This window comes from Oncorhynchus mykiss, chromosome 10 (genome assembly GCF_057628025.1).
Source record: "Oncorhynchus mykiss isolate SJ-2025 chromosome 10, ASM5762802v1, whole genome shotgun sequence".
NCBI classification, from domain to species: Eukaryota; Metazoa; Chordata; class Actinopteri; order Salmoniformes; family Salmonidae; genus Oncorhynchus; species Oncorhynchus mykiss.
Genome location: NC_143031.1, coordinates 14,391,551 through 14,409,270, shown reverse-complemented (window position 1 = coordinate 14,409,270; position 17,720 = coordinate 14,391,551). Strand labels below are relative to the sequence as shown.

The 17,720-nt window shown below is 46.1% G+C and overlaps 1 protein-coding gene across 9 annotated transcripts in view; it reads right to left on the bottom strand.

The window, feature by feature from the left end:
- LOC110533378 (folliculin-interacting protein 1) overlaps positions 1 to 17,720 on the bottom strand; it is a 51,414-nt gene that overhangs the window by 22,844 nt on the left and 10,850 nt on the right. For 5 of the 9 annotated variants that reach the window (XM_090185873.1, XM_090185878.1, XM_090185879.1 and 2 more), the window contains exons 2-5: positions 14,827 to 14,956; positions 6,490 to 6,633; positions 6,158 to 6,258; positions 2,853 to 2,927 (exon numbers count right to left, since the gene is read on the bottom strand). In XM_090185873.1, the coding sequence (XP_090041999.1) occupies positions 2,853 to 2,927; positions 6,158 to 6,258; positions 6,490 to 6,633; positions 14,827 to 14,956 (450 nt within the window). The remainder of the gene's footprint in view (positions 1 to 2,852; positions 2,928 to 6,157; positions 6,259 to 6,489; positions 6,634 to 14,826; positions 14,957 to 17,720) is intronic. The other 4 variants (XM_090185874.1, XM_090185880.1, XM_090185877.1 and 1 more) reach the window with 1 other exon arrangement.

The following is a 17,720-nucleotide window of genomic DNA, read 5'->3' as shown; positions in this document are numbered from 1 at the left end:
ATAAAGGGAAGAAAGAGCAGGTTTAGAAAAGAGAGAAAGAGAGCAGGTTTAGAAAGGAGAGAGAGAGAGCAGGTTTAGAAAGGAGAGAAAGAAAGCAGGTTTAGAAAGGAGAGAAAGAGAGCAGGTTTAGAAAGGAGAGAGCAGGTTTAGAAAGGAGAGAAAGAGAGAAGGTTTAGAAAGGAGAGGGAGAGAGCAGGTTTAGAAAGGAGAGAAAGAGAGCAGGTTTAGAAAGGAGAGAGCAGGTTTAGAAAGGAGAGAGCAGGTTTAGAAAGGAGAGAAAGAGAGCAGGTTTAGAAAGGAGAGAGCAGGTTTAGAAAGGAGAGCGCAGGTTTAAAAAGGAGAGAAAGAGAGCAGGTTTAGAAAGGAGAAAGAGAGCAGGTTTAGAAAGGAGAAAGAGAGCAGGTTTAGAAAGGAGAAAGAGAGCAGGTTTAGAAAGGAGAGAGAGAGCAGGTTTAGAACGGAGAGAGAGAGAGCAGGTTTAGAACGGAGAGAGAGAGAGAGCAGGTTTAGAAAGGAGAGAGAGAGCAGGTTTAGAAAGGAGAGAGAGAGCAGGTTTAGAAAGGAGAGAGAGAGAGCAGGTTTAGAAAGGAGAGAGAGAGAGCAGGTTTAGAAAGGAGAGAAAGACAGCAGGTTTAGAAAGGAGAGAAAGACAGCAGGTTTAGAAAGGAGAGAGCAGGTTTAGAAAGGAGAGAAAGAGAGCAGGTTTAGAAAGGAGAGAGCAGGTTTAGAAAGGAGAGAAAGAGAGCAGGTTTAGAAAGGAGAGAGAGCAGGTTTAGAAAGGAGAGAGCAGGTTTAGAAAGGAGAGAGAGAGTAGGTTTAGAAAGGAGAGAGAGAGCAGGTTTAGAAAGGAGAGAAAGAGAGCAGGTTTAGAAAGGAGAGAGAGCAGGTTTAGAAAGGAGAGAGAGCGCAGGTTTAGAAAGGAGCGAGAGCAGGTTTAGAAAGGAGAGAAAGAGAGCAGGTTTAGAAAGGAGAGAGCAGGTTTAGAAAGGAGAGAAAGAGAGCAGGTTTAGAAAGGAGAGAGAGCAGGTTTAGAAAGGAGAGAGCAGGTTTAGAAAGGAGAGAGAGAGCAGGTTTAGAAAGGAGAGAGAGAGCAGGTTTAGAAAGGAGAGAAAGAGAGCAGGTTTAGAAAGGAGAGAGAGCAGGTTTAGAAAGGAGAGAGAGCGCAGGTTTAGAAAGGAGCGAGAGCAGGTTTAGAAAGGAGAGAAAGAGAGCAGGTTTAGAAAGGAGAGAGCAGGTTTAGAAAGGAGAGAGCAGGTTTAGAAAGGAGAGACCTCTTAACTTTTCAAATGTTGTTACGTTACAGGCTTATTCTAAAATGGATAAAATAATTGTTTCCCTCTTCCATCTACACACATACCCCATAATGACAAAGCAAAAACAGATTTGACATTTTTAAACATTAAAAATAAAAAACAGAAATACCTTATTTACATAACTATTCAGACCTTTGCTATGAGACTCGAAATTGAGCTCAGGTGCTGATCATCCTTGAGATATTTTGACAACTTGATTGGAGTCAATTAAATTCAATTGGACATGATTTGGAAAGGCACACCTGTCTATATAAGGTCTCACAGTTGACAGTGCACGTCAGAGCAAAAACCAAGCCATGAGGTCAAAGAAATTGTCCGTAGAGCTCCGAGACAGGATTGTGTCGGAGCACAGATCTGGGTACGGGTACCAAAAAATGTCTGTAGCATTCAAGGTCCCCAAGAGCACAGTGGCCTCCATCATTCTTAAATGGAAGAGGTTTGGAACAACCAAGACTCTTCCTAGAGCTAGCCGCCTGGCCAAACTGAGCAATCGGGAGAGAAGGGACTTGGTCAGGGAGGTGAACAAGAACCCGATGGTCACTCTGACAGGGCTCTAGAGTTCCTCTGTGGAGATGGGAGAACCTTCCACAAGGACAAACATTTCTGCAGCACTCCACCAATCAGGCCTTTGTGGTAGAGTGGCCAGACAAAAGCCACTCCTCAGTAAAAAGCACATGACAGGCTGCTTGGAGTTTGCCAAAAGGCACCTAAAGACTCTCAGACCATGAGAAATTAGATTCTCTGGTATGATGAAACCAAGATTGAACTCTTTGTCCTGAATGCCAAGTGTCACGTCTGGAGGAGACCTGGCACTATCCCTATGGTGAAGCGTGGTGGTGGCAGCATCATGCTGTGGGATGTTTTTCAGCGGCAGGGACTGGGAGACTAGTCAAGATCGAGGGAACGGAAGTACAGAGACCCCTGATGAAAACCTGCTCCAGAGTGCTCAGGACCTCTGACTGGAGCGGAGGTTCACCTTCCAACAGGACAACGACCCTAAGCACAATGCCAAGACAACGCAGGAGTGACTTTGGGACAAGTCACTGAAAATCCTTGAGTGGCCCAGCCAGAGCCCGGACTTGAACCCAATCAAACATCTCTGGAGACCTGAAAATAGCTGTGCAGCGACACTCCAAATCTGACCTAACAGAGTTTGAGGCTCTGTTGAGAAGAATGGGAGAAACTCTCCAAATACTGGTTTGCCAAGCTTGTAGAATCATACCCGAGAAGATTCGAGGCTGTAATAGCTGCCAAAAGTGCTTCAACAAAGCACTGAGTAAAGTTTCTGAACACTTATGTAAATGTGAACTTCTGTTTTTTTTAAACCTGTTTTTGCTTTGTCATTATGGGGTAGTGTGTGTAGATTGATAAGGAGAAAAAAACAATTCAATCAATTTTAGAATAATGCTTTATACGTATCAAAATGTGGAAAAAGTCAAGGTGACTGAATACTTTCTGAATGCACTGTATATAGGAGAAAGAGACATAGCAGGTTTAGAAAGGAGAAAGCGAGAGAGATCGCATCGTAGTAGGGTTTACGTGTTAAGGCTGCCATAGACACTACTCCCAGTTCGGGCTGTAAACACTTTACTCAGCATCAGCTGAGGGGGGGACCTGTGGACAGACAAGGAGGGGAGAAAAAGAGAGGGGAGGAGGAAGAACATATTCACTATGACTTGGTGCTCCTGATGTGCGTTATGTACAGTGCCTTGCGAAAGTATTCGGCCCCCTTGAACTTTGCGACCTTTTGCCACATTTCAGGCTTCAAACATAAAGATATAAAACTGTATTTTTTTGTGAAGAATCATCAACAAGTGGGACCCAATCATGAAGTGGAATGACATTTATTGGATATTTCAAACTTTTTTAACAAATCAAAAACTGAAAAATTGGTTGTGCAAAATTATTCAGCCCCCTTAAGTTAATACTTTGTAGCGCCACCTTTTGCTGCGATTACAGCTGTAAGTCGCTTGGGGTATGTCTCTATCAGTTTTGCACATCGAGAGACTGACATTTTTTCCCATTCCTCCTTGCAAAACAGCTCGAGCTCAGTGAGGTTGGATGGAGAGCATTTGTGAACAGCAGTTTTCAGTTCTTTCCACAGATTCTCAATTGGATTCAGGTCTGGACTTTGACTTGGCCATTCTAACACCTGGATATGTTTATTTTTGAACCATTCCATTGTAGATTTTGCTTTATGTTTTGGATCATTGTCTTGTTGGAAGACAAATCTCCGTCCCAGTCTCAGGTCTTTTGCAGACTCCATCAGGTTTTCTTCCAGAATGGTCCTGTATTTGGCTCCATCCATCTTCCCATCAATTTTAACCATCTTCCCTGTCCCTGCTGAAGAAAAGCAGGCCCAAACCATGATGCTGCCACCACCATGTTTGACAGTGGGGATGGTGTGTTCAGCTGTGTTGCTTTTACGCCAAACATAAAGTTCAATTTTGGTTTCATCTGACCAGAGCACCTTCTTCCACATGTTTGGTGTGTCTCCCATGTGGCTTGTGGCAAACTTTAAACAACACTTTTTATGGATATCTTTAAGAAATGGCTTTCTTCTTGCCACTCTTCCATAAAGGCCAGATTTGTGCAATATACGATTGATTGTTGTCCTATGGACAGAGTCTCCCACCTCAGCTGTAGATCTCTGCAGTTCATCCAGAATGATCATGGGCCTCTTGGCTGCATCTCTGATCAGTCTTCTCCTTGTATGAGCTGAAAGTTTAGAGGGACGGCCAGGTCTTGGTAGATTTGCAGTGGTCTGATACTCCTTCCATTTCAATAGTATCGCTTGCACAGTGTTCCTTGGGATGTTTAAAGCTTGGGAAATCTTTTTGTATCCAAATCCGGCTTTAAACTTCTTCACAACAGTATCTCGGACCTGCCTGGTGTGTTCCTTGTTCTTCATGATGCTCTCTGCGCTTTTAACAGACCTCTGAGACTATCACAGTACAGGTGCATTTATACGGAGACTTGATTACACACAGGTGGATTGTATTTATCATTATTAGTCATTTAGGTCAACATTGGATCATTCAGAGATCCTCACTGAACTTCTGGAGAGAGTTTGCTGCACTGAAAGTAAAGGGGCTGAATAATTTTGCACGCCCAATTTTTCAGTTTTTGATTTGTTAAAAAAGTTTGAAATATCCAATAAATGTCATTCCACTTCATGATTGTGTCCCACTTGTTGTTGATTCTTCACAAAAAATACAGTTGTATATCTTTATGTTTGAAGCCTGAAATATGGCAAAAGGTCGCAAAGTTCAAGGGGGCCGAATACTTTCGCAAGGCACTGTATATTTCTCTGATCTCTGCTTCAAAGTGCTGTGTGGGACAGACTGTAGCGTTTCCGTTAGGAAAATGTGACGCTGGACATTTGACCCGCAGCATTATAATTTTACCGGACATTGAAGAAATGTACCGGGCCCATATGCATTGGGTACATTAACTGATTAGGGCGTCCACCCACGGTGCTCAGGATGACAGAAATCAGATTTAGCTTGTGGTAATTAATCTTAACAGAACATTCAATTTGAGGATGCAACAGCGTTTTTCTCAGCCAATAAGACAAGTAACAAACAGCTAATTCACTAGCCTATGTCAATCTACTTTCCCCGATAGCAGAAAAATTGACCTATTCTACTGGTCACCTTGTCGTTCTGTGCGAGAAAGAAAAAGCCTATTCCAAACAGACTTTGGGACAGTTGTGGGACGATAGATCCCAAATTCATACAACCAGTAGCCCTGGATACATCCCAAAAAACATTACAAAGCAATGAGGCTCATGCAACAGATCAGAACCTTTAAATTCTGAATATTTGTTCCATAATGCATTTAGCGGGAAAACACTTGTCAAAAGCACACCGCACACGCGAGTGGTTTCATGAAAACAGATGAAAATATCAATTTCAAATTTAGAAAGAGGGGAGTATTAAAGATGCAACTACTAGCATGGGTTGATAATGACTAGAGTTGTGCCTTTGGTTACTGGACAATGAAAAAACAATTATTTGAAAAACAATAGAACAGGGTTTCAATGGCATACGGAAGTCTTTATAATTGTTTATTTTTTTATTTTATCTTTATTTAACTAGGCAAGTCAGTTAAGAACAAATTCTTATCTTCAATGACGGCCTAGTGGGTTAACTGCCTGTTCAGGGGCAGAACGACAGATTTTGTACCATGTCAGCTCGGGGATTTGAACTTGCAACCTTTCGGTTACTAGTCCAATTTTCTAACCACTAGGCAAATGATTGCCTACACGTTTGTTTGGGTTTTGGTTAGGCTACTTTAAAGGCATAATGTAGTGAAACGTTCAGGTTCCAAACCATTAAGTATAGGTTTTTAAAATGCATACTGCCTCCAGCTCATTGCAAAGTGGTGTATGACTCGCTGAAGCCTGCCTACGTTGCTTATGCACTTGAATGGTGAATGGGAAGCACGATTCAATTACCAGTAAAGAAATACAAACAGAAGCTATTTTTAATTGTGGCCATTGTTTTTAACATGTGATTGTATTTAGAATTGTTGCGCAATGATTGTGCTTATAAAAAGCACACGTTTCAGTACAGCAGCAACAAACAGCTGTTTGATGAGCTGTACAAACAGCTCTCACGCTACATCGACTGGTATTTCAATCTACGAACAGGTTAAAATGCATTATTTTGCAATGGGATAGTTTTTTCTTCTCCTGGAAAAATGGTCAGCGACAATTTTATTTAAATCGGCTATTCATTTTATTTCTCCCCCCTCAAAAAAATACATCTATTAGTGGCTAATGGAAATCCTGAAAGACTGCCTAACTGACTTCACTCCCCCTCTTGTTCCCTGGATCTCACCGTATCTGGTGGATCTTGAGTGTGGAGCCCTTGTAGCTCATGGCCACCGAGCCAAACATCATCTCCCCCAACATGTTGGCATCAGAGGAACACCGCAACCCCTGAGAGACAGGAGAGGAGGAGAGAGGGAAAGGAGGTGAGAACAGAGAGGGTAAAGAAGGTGGAACGGGACCGACATTATAGGGTTTGAGGGTCGTTTGATCATGATAAAGGGACTGTTCTCACCCATAGAGATTAACTTGAGAGCTCATCTCCTATCAATGGAACTTCCCATTCTAAAAACAGGCTTTGGGTCAAGTGCACCCTCTGGCTATCACACAGTATGTTCTTACCTGGAAGCGCAGCCCTTGTTCCCTGGGTTCCCGGGCCTCGGCGGCACAGGAACTGTCCAGAGAGTTGGAGCTGCCCCCTGTAGGCCTCAGCTGGCAGCACTTCCCATACATCTTCACCTGGGCCTCGCTACTGCACATCTTCTGCTGTGGGGAAAACCACACAAATAACACATTCACATATGTAGAATAAGGCCCTGGTTCTAGCATAGGAGTTTCTCTAGTTTCAATATTTGAGATGTTGGTACGAGTGTTTTTGACTGGCTACCCATTTACATCGCTCCGGCAAAAGTGACGTTTCATCTCCACGATGAGTCTGGATTTGCCTCATTCCCGAGGAGTTCTAGAACGCGAACACATTCTGATTGGTCCCAGAAACCAATGGGTTGGGCCAGAACCGACCTACATGATGGTGTTATCAACTTTGATACTTTGATTCGTTAGAGACGATCCAACCGTTGATTGATTTGTTTTGTATACAACGCTCATCATTTTGAAGTCACACAAACAACTTCTAGGATGGCAGTTTCAGACTGAATGTACGTGCATTCAGAAAGTATTCAGACACCCGTGACTTTTTACACATTTTGGTAAGTTCGTATTATTCTAAAATTGATGACATTTGTATCAAATCTACACACAATACCCTAAGATGAAAAAACAAAAACAGGTTTTTAGAAAATGTTGCTAATTTATAAAATAATAAATGGAAATATCACGTTTACATAAGTATTCAGACTCTTTACTCAGTACTTTGTTGAAGCACCTTTGGCAGCAATTACAGCTTTGAATCTTCTTGGGTATGACACTACAAGCTTGGCACAACTGTATTCAGGGAGTTTCTCCCATTCTTCTTTGCAGAAGCTCTCAAGCTCTGTCAGGTTGGATGGGGAGCGTCGATGCACAGCTATTTTCAGGTCTCTCCAGAGATGTTCGATCGGGTTCAAGTCCGGGCAACTCAAGGACTTTCAGTGACTTGTCCCGAAGTCACTCCTGCGTTGTCTTGTGTCATGACGTTGGCCTGGGGGTAGGTTTATGACCCCCCCATAAATACCTTTCTCCCTTCCCTCGCTCTCTTGACTCTACAAAAGGACTCTTGAAGAGCCTTTGTTAAACATAGAAAGTCTGGGAACGTCAAAAGGTGGGGGGAAAGGAACCATATTTTGGTAATTCAACCAGTTGAAAATATGCGTTGGTACGTAATGAATATGATGTCAGTTTGGTTGTCATCTGATACATTATTACTAATGATAGGACGACATAAACTGTATCTTGGAAAGTCTACACATTATAGTTATCAGATTCACATGGAATTGTTGTGCAATTTAAATGTTTAAATATGAAACTATTTGTGAAAAGATTAAATGTAATTTTAGCTTCCAAATGAGAGAATTGGGTTTTCATAAGGTTAAAGCTCTGCTCAATCAGTAGCCCGCCTCTGTGAAGAGACATTGGTTTTAAACTATGAAACACACCCTTCTCTCTCTCTCCACTATATAAGCCCTTTACAAAAATATATAACTTTCTGTTGCGATGACATTAGGGCGACAGTCCTATGTTGAAAGTGTTCAGATAATAAGCTGTTCCAGGGACGTGAGGACTTTCGGTCCCCGAGTTGAAAGGACAAAGATCACCTAAAGAACTAAGCCAACCTCAGCGTGAGCTCTGGATGAACGACAAGGACCTAACGAAATTAGCATCGAATTTCAATGTGAAAGTGACGACCTATACACGCCGGAAGGATGAATTTTGACTATACCAGCCAGAACATAGTATGAGCTAAAAGTATGGCAACTTGGTATGAACTTTGAACTCTTATTCACTCCAGAAGTGATACCTCCTAGCCGTTGAGTTGTCAGCGGCCGATGTAAACGTGGGCTCGGAAAGGACGGACAAAGGACCTGTCTAACAAACAACACGATACTACCAAGTATCCAGTTACCAGAGACACTCTTCAAAGAACAAGGAACATCTCTGTTGGGCAACACGGCCAGCATCTACGACCAACCTACCGAAGCACAGCTCAGAGTAAATATTTATTACATTCTCCTTTTTCAAAAGGGCGGTAATTTAGAATGCATAAGATACTGTATTTATTATAGCATAGCTTCTCCCTTTGTTCCTCAGTCTTCCCGCTCTTTCACTCAAACCCAACCCCCTTTCCTTTGTGTAAGCAGCCGTCATGTCGGCTCCGTCCACCAGGGACGTTTTCTGTATGACATAATATCCATTCTGTGTTTATGTAATTCTGTGTGATTATTTAGGTATTTAGTAAATAAGTAATTAAACCAAAGTTTGTATTGCTGATTCAACTTGTTAGGGTTCATGAAGATAACAAAGAATTCTATGATGTTCAGATGAGACTGAAATAAGGTGACGATTAATATTGACTGCTATTGATGTAAAAGATTACTAGGTCTTTAAGAGTTTATTCGGAAGGTAACAGCTCTATAAAACACTTTTTCGTGGTGCCCCGACTTTCTAGTTAATTATCTACCTGATTAGTTTAATCAGGTAATATTAATTACAGAGAAATTATTTTTTATAGAACAGCATGTCATATCACCTAATCCGGCAAAGACATGACACTTGGCTGTGTGCTTAGGGTTGTTGTCCTGTTGGAAGGTGAACCTTCGTCCCAGTCCCAGTCGTAGGTCCTGAGCGCTCTGGAGCAGGTTTTCATCAAGGATCTCTGTATTTTGCTCCGTCATCTTTCCCTCGATCCTGACGAGTCTCCCAGTCCCTGCCGCTGAAAAACATCCCACAGCATGATGCTGCCACCACCATGCTTCACCATATAGTCTTTGTCCTTCACCTGATGGTGTCAGGTTTCATCAGACCAGATAATCTTGTTTCTCATAGTCAGAGTCTTTAGGTGCCTTTTGGCAAATTCCAAAAGGGCTGTCATGTGCCTTTTTACCAAAGATTGGCTTCCGTCTGGCCACTCTACCATAAAAAGGCCTGATTGGTGGAATGCTGCAGAGATTGTTGTCCTTCTGGAAGGTTCTCCTATCTCCACGGAGGAACTCTAGAATTCTGTCAGAGTGACCATCGGGTTCTTGGTCACCTCCCTGACCAAGTTCCTTCTCCCCTGATTGCGGAGTTTGGCCAGGTGGCCAGCTCTAGGAAGAGTCTTGGTGGTTCCAAGCTTCTTCTATTTAAGAATGATGTTGTGTGTTCTTGGGACCTTCAATGCTGCAGTTTTTAAGTACCCTTCCCAAGATCACAATCCTGTCTCGGAGCTCTACGGACAATTCCTTTGACCTCTTGGCTTGGTTTTTGCTCTGACATGCACTGTCAACTGTGGAAGCTTATATAGACAGGTGTGTGCCTTTCCAAATCATGTCCAATTAATTACATTTACTACAGGTGGACTCAAATCAAGTTGTAGAAACATCTCAAGGATGATCAATGGAAACAGGATGCACCTGAGCTCAACTTCGAGTCTCATAGCAAAGAATCTGAATACTTATGTAAATAAGGTATTTTTCTTTGGATCTGAATACATTTGCAAACATTTCTAACAACCTGTTTTCACTTTGTCATTATGGGGTATTGTGTGTAGATTGCTGAGGAAAAAGTTGTATTTAATCCATTTTAAATTAAGGCTGTAACGTTACAAAATGTGGGAAAAGTCAAGGGGTCTGAATACTTTCTGAATACACTGTATGTATCGATCAGCTAAATTAAATTCAGGGTGAGTCGCCAGGTAATGAGTGTTTAGTCAAGTCTACCACTTAAAGAATAGCATATAGTCTTTGTCCTAGGATTTGAGCTGTTTATTGATTTTTCAACACTAAAGTTGCATATCTTTTGCACAGAGGGCACTATGTAGTTAGGGCACACAGTACTCTTACATACATACACTAGGAATGCAAGAGTGTAACAGTACAATCTTTCCGCAAAAAAATATATGAGTGTACTGCAACGAAAACGTTGCTCTGTTCATGCTTTATGTTATAGGCCTACATCGCTTCAAAACAGTGTTGAGAGCACTAGCTTGGAAGAAACTAAATATGTTAGTGACAGGGAAAAAAACATCAGGCCTCTATCTTGTATTTCTAAACAAACACAACCAACACACAGTATTTACACAGGCTTTCTCTACCTCTTGAAATGACTGATGTCAGAGCATACAATGTTCTATCCGTTAGTCACAAATCCATACAAATGAAAAATACACTCCAATCTGCTTTCCCCCATGTGACGTGCCAGAGAATAGCACCCTATTTTGCACTGGAATGCTTTTGTGGACTGCATGCCTTTCTTTGCTACGGTAATGGGTCGCATCAAACAAATGTCTGGCCTGCCCCGATAGAGAAGACAAAGGCTGGAACATGTGAATGGCTGTCATAGGACTTCCTCAGGAACTGGTGAGCTGGAATTGCAACCACTACCTCCCTCTACCCAGCTCTAGCCCTACCTCCCTCTACCCAGCTCTAGCCCTACCTCCCTCTACCCAGCTCTAGCCCTACCTCCCTCTACCCAGCTCTAGCCCTACCTCCCTCTACCCAACTCTAGCTCTACCCCCTCGCCCTAGCCCCCTCGAGCCCTAGCCCCCTCGAGCCCTAGCCCCCCCTCTAGCACTATCCCCCTCTAGCCCTACCCCCCTCTAGCCCTCCCTCTAGCCCTACCTCCCTCTCCCTACCTCCCTCTCGCTCTACCCCGCTCTAGCTCCCTCCCTCCCTCTCCCCTCTCTAGCTCACTCCCTCTCCCCTCTCTAGCTTACTCCCTCTCCCCTCTCTAGCTCACTCTCTCTCTAGGCTTGCGCTCCCCTCTCTAGCTCACTCCCTCCCTCTCTCTCTAGGCTTGCTCTCCCCTCTCTAGCTCACTCCCTCCCTCTCTCTCTAGGCTTGCTTTCCCCTCTCTAGCTAACTCCCTCTCTCTAGGCTTGCTTTCCCCTCTCTAGCTCACTCCCTCTCTCTCTCTCCCTAGGCTTGCTCTCTCCTCTCTAGCTCACTCCCTCTCTCTCTAGGCTTGCTCTCCCCTCTCTAGCTCACTCCCTCCCTCTCTCTCTAGGCTTGCTTTCCCCTCTCTAGCTAACTCCCTCTCTCTAGGCTTGCTTTCCCCTCTCTAGCTCACTCCCTCTCTCTCTCTCTAGGCTTGCTCTCCCCTCTCTAGCTCACTCACTCTCTCTCTCTAGGCTCTCTCTCCCCTCTCTAACTCACTCCTTCTCTCTCTAGGCTTGCTCTCCCCTCTCTAACTCACTCCCTCTCTAGGCTTGCTCTCCTCTCTCTAGCTCACTCCCTCTCTCTCCCTCTAGGCCTGCTCTCCCCTCTCTAGCTCACTCCCTCTCGGCTTGCTCTCCCCTCTCTAGCTCACTCCCTCTCTCTCTAGGCTTGCTCTCCCCTCTCTAGCTCACTCCCTCTCTCTCTAGGCTTGCTCTCCCCTCTCTAGCTCACTCCCTCTCTCTCTAGGCTTGCTCTCCCCTCTCTAGCTCACTCCCTCTCTCTCTCTCTAGGCTTGCTCTCCCCTCTCTAGCTCACTCCCCTCTCTCTCTAGGCTCTCTCTCCCCTCTCTAGCTCACTCCCTCTCTCTCTAGGCTCTCTCCCCTCTCTACCTCACTCCCTCTCTCTCTCTCTCTAGGCTCTCTCTCCCCTCTCTAGCTCACTCCCTCTCTCTCTAGGCTCTCTCTCCCCTCTCTAGCTCACTCCCTCTCTCTCTAGGCTCTCTCCCCTCTCTACCTCACTCCCTCTCTCTCTCTCTAGGCTCTCTCTCCCCTCTCTAGCTCATTCCCCCTCTCTCTAGGCTCTCTCTCCCCTCTCTAGCTCACTCCCTCTCTCTCTAGGCTCTCTCTCCCCTCTCTCTAGGCTTGCTCTCCCCTCTCTCTCTCTCTCTCTCTCTCTCTCTCTCTAGGCTTGCTCTCCCCTCTCTAGCTCACTCCCTCTCTCTCTCTCTCTAGGCTTGCTCTCCCCTCTCTAGGCTTGCTCTCCCCTCTCTAGGCTTGCTCTCCCCTCTCTAGCTCACTCCCTCTCGCTCTCTCTAGGCTTGCTCTCCCCTCTCTAGCTCACTCCCTCTCTCTCTAGGCTTCCTCTCCCCTCTCTAGATCACTCCCTCTCTCTCTAGGCTTCCTCTCCCCTCTCTAGCTCACTCCCCTCTCTCTCTCTCTAGGCTTGCTCTCCCCTCTCTAGCTCACTCCCCTCTCTCTCTAGGCTTGCTCTCCCCTCTCTAGCTCACTCCCTCTCGGCTTGCTCTCCCCTCTCTAGCTCACTCCCTCTCTCTCTAGGCTTGCTCTCCCCTCTCTAGCTCACTCCCTCTCTCTCTAGGCTTGCTCTCCCCTCTCTAGCTCACTCCCTCTCTCTCTAGGCTTGCTCTCCCCTCTCTAGCTCACTCCCTCTCTCTCTCTCTAGGCTTGCTCTCCCCTCTCTAGCTCACTCCCCTCTCTCTCTAGGCTCTCTCTCCCCTCTCTAGCTCACTCCCTCTCTCTCTAGGCTCTCTCCCCTCTCTACCTCACTCCCTCTCTCTCTCTCTCTAGGCTCTCTCTCCCCTCTCTAGCTCACTCCCTCTCTCTCTAGGCTCTCTCTCCCCTCTCTAGCTCACTCCCTCTCTCTCTAGGCTCTCTCCCCTCTCTACCTCACTCCCTCTCTCTCTCTCTAGGCTCTCTCTCCCCTCTCTAGCTCATTCCCCCTCTCTCTAGGCTCTCTCTCCCCTCTCTAGCTCACTCCCTCTCTCTCTAGGCTCTCTCTCCCCTCTCTCTAGGCTTGCTCTCCCCTCTCTCTCTCTCTCTCTCTCTCTCTAGGCTTGCTCTCCCCTCTCTAGCTCACTCCCTCTCTCTCTCTCTCTAGGCTTGCTCTCCCCTCTCTAGGCTTGCTCTCCCCTCTCTAGGCTTGCTCTCCCCTCTCTAGCTCACTCCCTCTCGCTCTCTCTAGGCTTGCTCTCCCCTCTCTAGCTCACTCCCTCTCTCTCTAGGCTTCCTCTCCCCTCTCTAGATCACTCCCTCTCTCTCTAGGCTTCCTCTCCCCTCTCTAGCTCACTCCCCTCTCTCTCTCTCTAGGCTTGCTCTCCCCTCTCTAGCTCACTCCCCTCTCTCTCTAGGCTTGCTCTCCCCTCTCTAGCTCACTCCCCTCTCTCTCTAGGCTTGCTCTCCCCTCTCTCTCTAGGCTCTCTCCCCTCTCTAGCTCACTCCCTCTCTCTCTCTCTCTCTAGGCTTGCTCTCCCCTCTCTAGCTCACCCCCTCTCTCTCTAGGCTTGCTCTCCCCTTTCTAGCTCACTCCCTCTCTCTCTCTAGGCTCTCTCTCCCCTCTCTAGCTCACTCCCTCTCTCTCTCTCTCTCTCTAGGCTTGCTCTCCCCTCTCTAGCTCACCCCCTCTCTCTCTAGGCTTGCTCTCCCCTCTCTAGCTCACTCCCTCTCTCTCTCTAGGCTCTCTCTCCCCTTTCTAGCTCACTCCCTCTCTCTCTAGGCTCTCTCCCCTCTAGCTCACTCCCTCTCTCTCTAGGCTCTCTCTCCCCTCTCTCTAGGCTTGCTCTCCCCTCTCTAGCTCACTCCCTCTCTCTCTCCCTCTCTCCCTCTCTCTCTAGGCTTGCTCTCCCCTCTCTAGCTCACTCCCTCTCTCTCTAGGCTCTCTCTCCCCTCTCTAGCTCACTCCCTCTCTCCTCTCTCTAGGCTTGCTCTCCCCTCTCTAGCTCACTCCCTCTCTCTCTCTCTCTCTAGGCTTGCTCTCCCCTCTCTAGCTCACTCCCTCTCTCTCTCTCTCTCTCTCTCTCTAGGCTTGCTCTCCCCTCTCTAGCTCACTCCCTCTCTCTCTAGGCTCTCTCTCCCCTCTCTAGCTCACTCCCTCTCTCTCTAGGCTCTCTCTCCCCTCTCTCTAGGCTTGCTCTCCCCTCTCTAGCTCACTCCCTCTCTCTCTCTCTCTCGCTCTCTAGGCTTGCTCTCCCCTCTCTAGCTCACTCCCTCTCTCGCCCTTATCCAATAAACAAATTGCACGTAAAACAATAAACATGTACAACAAGGATTTAGAACAGGTTAAAGTAAATATGCACATTCTATTTGGACACATATGGGTGATACAGGTCAAGCAGATGGGCGTTGTCAACATCACAGTAGATTGCAGCAAGTAACCCATGACAGCACAATGACAAAAAGGCTGAAGTGAGAGAGAGAGTCAGTCAGCAGTCAGAAACAGAGACTGCGGTCATGTGAGTCTGGGAGAATGCTTTACAAGTCAGTGGCGGGTCTCGGATGAGGCTACTCGTATTGAGATCAGAGCTCCAGCTCAACCCGGTTAAGCCCTGTTTAATAAAGCCACAGGAGGAGCTTTAGACAGAGTTTCCTATTTCCCCACATTGTGGTGTACTGCCCCATTAAACACCCCTTGTCAGTCAGATACACACGTCACTCACCGAGGCAGGGGCTTCCTCTGCGCTCCTCTTTTTGGAACTGGAATCGAAGAGGACATTTCTCCCCCGTCGCTCACAGTCTTGGTACAGTATCAATCTGATCTGGCTAGGGTCCAGCTGTGGGGATGACCAGCTGGAGAGAGAAAGTGAGGGAGGAGAGAGGACAAGCATGAAACATATGATCACGCTGGCACTACTAACAATGAATGAAGACCTTCTACTAAAACTAGCAAACTGAGTCTGAAAACATCAGCAGCATGTACAGACAGACATTCCCCAGTCAGACCTGTCCTCACACAGACAGAGTAACAAAGGCCATCAAACTAAACGGTGTCTGGTTACATAAAGTATGAATAATCATAAAAAGTAAAGAGAGGTGACAGTGATGGACTGACAGTTGGCTAAAAAGCTCTCTTAATCCGTCAGCCCTTTGGGTCGGTGGGCCTGGCAGGGCCAACAGTCGTACCATTGCTGCCATTCCGTCCCTCATACCATCGCCTGCCTGATGGGAAGCAGAGACAGCTATGGCCACCCACCAGCCTCCACCACAGGGGGGAACAGAGACAGCTATGGCCACCCACCAGCCTCCACCACAGGGGGGAACAGAGACGGCTATGGCCACCCACCAGCCTCCACCACAGGGTGGAACAGAGACAGCTATGGCCACCCACCAGCCTCCACCACAGGGGGGAACAGAGACAGCTATGGCCACCCACCAGCCTCCACCACAGGGGGGAACAGAGACGGCTATGGCCACCCACCAGGGTCAGTCTGTCCTAACTGGTGTTTTTCTCCTGTCTTATCTGGTGTCCTGTGGGATCTTAAGTATGCCCCCTCTAATTCTCCCATCTCCCTCTCTCGCTCTCCCCTCCCAGAGGACCTGAGCCCTAAAACCCTGCCTCAGGACTACCTGGCCTGGCAACTCCTGGCTGTCCCAGTCCTCAGTCCACCTGCTCGTACTGCTGATAAAGTTTCTGTTCACCGGGCCTGCTACCTTATCCCGGACCTGCTGTCTCGACCCTCTCTCGCTCTACCGCACCTGCTGTCTCGACCTCTAAATGCTTGGCTATGAAAAGCCAACTGACATTTACTCCTGAGGTGCTGACCTGTTGCACCCTTCATAACCACTGTGACTATTATTTGACACTGCTGGTCATCTATGAGCGTTTGAACATCTTGAAGAATGATCTAGCCTTAAATGGTCGTGTACTGTTATAATCTCCACCAGGCATAGCCAGAAGGGGACTGGCCACCCCTCAGAGCCTGGTTCCACTCTAGATTTTTTCCTAGGTTCCTGCCTTTCTTGGGAGTTTTTCCTAGCCACCATGCACCTACATCGCTTGCTCTTTGGGGTTTTAGGCTGGGTTTCTGCATAAGCACTTTGTGACATCTGCTGATGTAAAACTTTTTTTTTATAATACATTTGATTGATTGATAAAGGAACTTTTAATCAAATTCTCCATTGCTGATTGCTAATTTCAAATGTTTTGATAATTGGTATCACATTAGCCTAACACATAATGGCTGTATATAATGTGGATTGAATTATGTGTCAGGGTCCTCACAATTATCTGGGTTCAATGGCCCCTCTACGTGCCTATCATCAAACCTTCACTCAATGACAGCACTGATCGAGGAGGTAAACGAAAAACAAGATTCAAGAAATGAAGGCTAGAAAGCGAATGATGGTACATCATAGTCATCATCCTTGGACTCAGTAAAGGACGTCAGAGTTCCAGCCTTGTCCATGAGGCCTACCCTGGGATGAATCAGCATTTTAAAGGCACGCCAAGAATATTCCCATCCCAAATGTAGAGAGCAGAGCAGAATACCTTGTCAAACACTCTGCCTTCATCCCAAATGGCACCCTATATAGTGCACTACTTTTGACCTCTGCTCTGCTCTGGGGGGGTCCGATTTGGGACGCACCCTGAGACAGCCCAGGTTTTCCACAGCTCCATCTGTTCAGAAACCTATTCCCCCCCAGACAACTAAGTCATCAATGATGTCCGCTCTGAGGCATGCATGAGGTATTCACTGACGGATGAAGAACAGATTTGTCACCAACACACATTAGGCTATTCATATCCAACTAGTCTCACTGTGGCCTGGAGTTTTAGGCAGTGTGACGTAAATACTGTACAGCCTACATTATGGGATCCAATGACAGTCCCGCCAGCCTAGAGCCCCTGTCAATGTTTCAGGAGCACATTATTACTGCTCAGCATGCTGCTTTGATAACCATCTTCTCATATAACCTAGGAAGTAATACGATTCAGCTTAACAAACAGAACAGACCACAAAAACAAAACATGCAAAATGAGCTTTGCAAATCATTTCTGCAGCTAGGATACTCAATTGAGTCAAATCAGCCCTCTATCTTATCAGAACAGTAGTCAGTAGACGAGAAAGTGAAGCAGTTTTTGAACTTTGTATCATTTAACTAGGGACAGAGAGACAGAGACCGAGAGAGAGAAACAAGGAAACAGACCCTGTGACAGTCAGACATCAGCAGAGCCATTCATAAAAGCATCAGCACATGACTACAAGACTGTTACATACAGCAGCACTGACCTCAATGAGGACTGAGCCTATAAAAAGAGCCTACACAAAAGGCCTACTGTATAAACAACATATTCATTTCCTTGTAGTAGCCATCTCTCAAAGCATACAAGTGTTCCTCTATCTCTCCCTAGTTTGTGATTGTTTGAAATGTACTACTATTTAGCCTTTGTAATAACAACAACAATTTCCTTATATACCAAGTCTATCAATCAGAGCTACAAATAAGAAATGCGTGAGGAGCCGGAGCCTTGCAGTGCCAAAGTAAACTCCCTAAAAATGCCAGAAGACAGACAGCCTTTGACTAAAAGGCGGTAAACACTGGTTCCAAATAG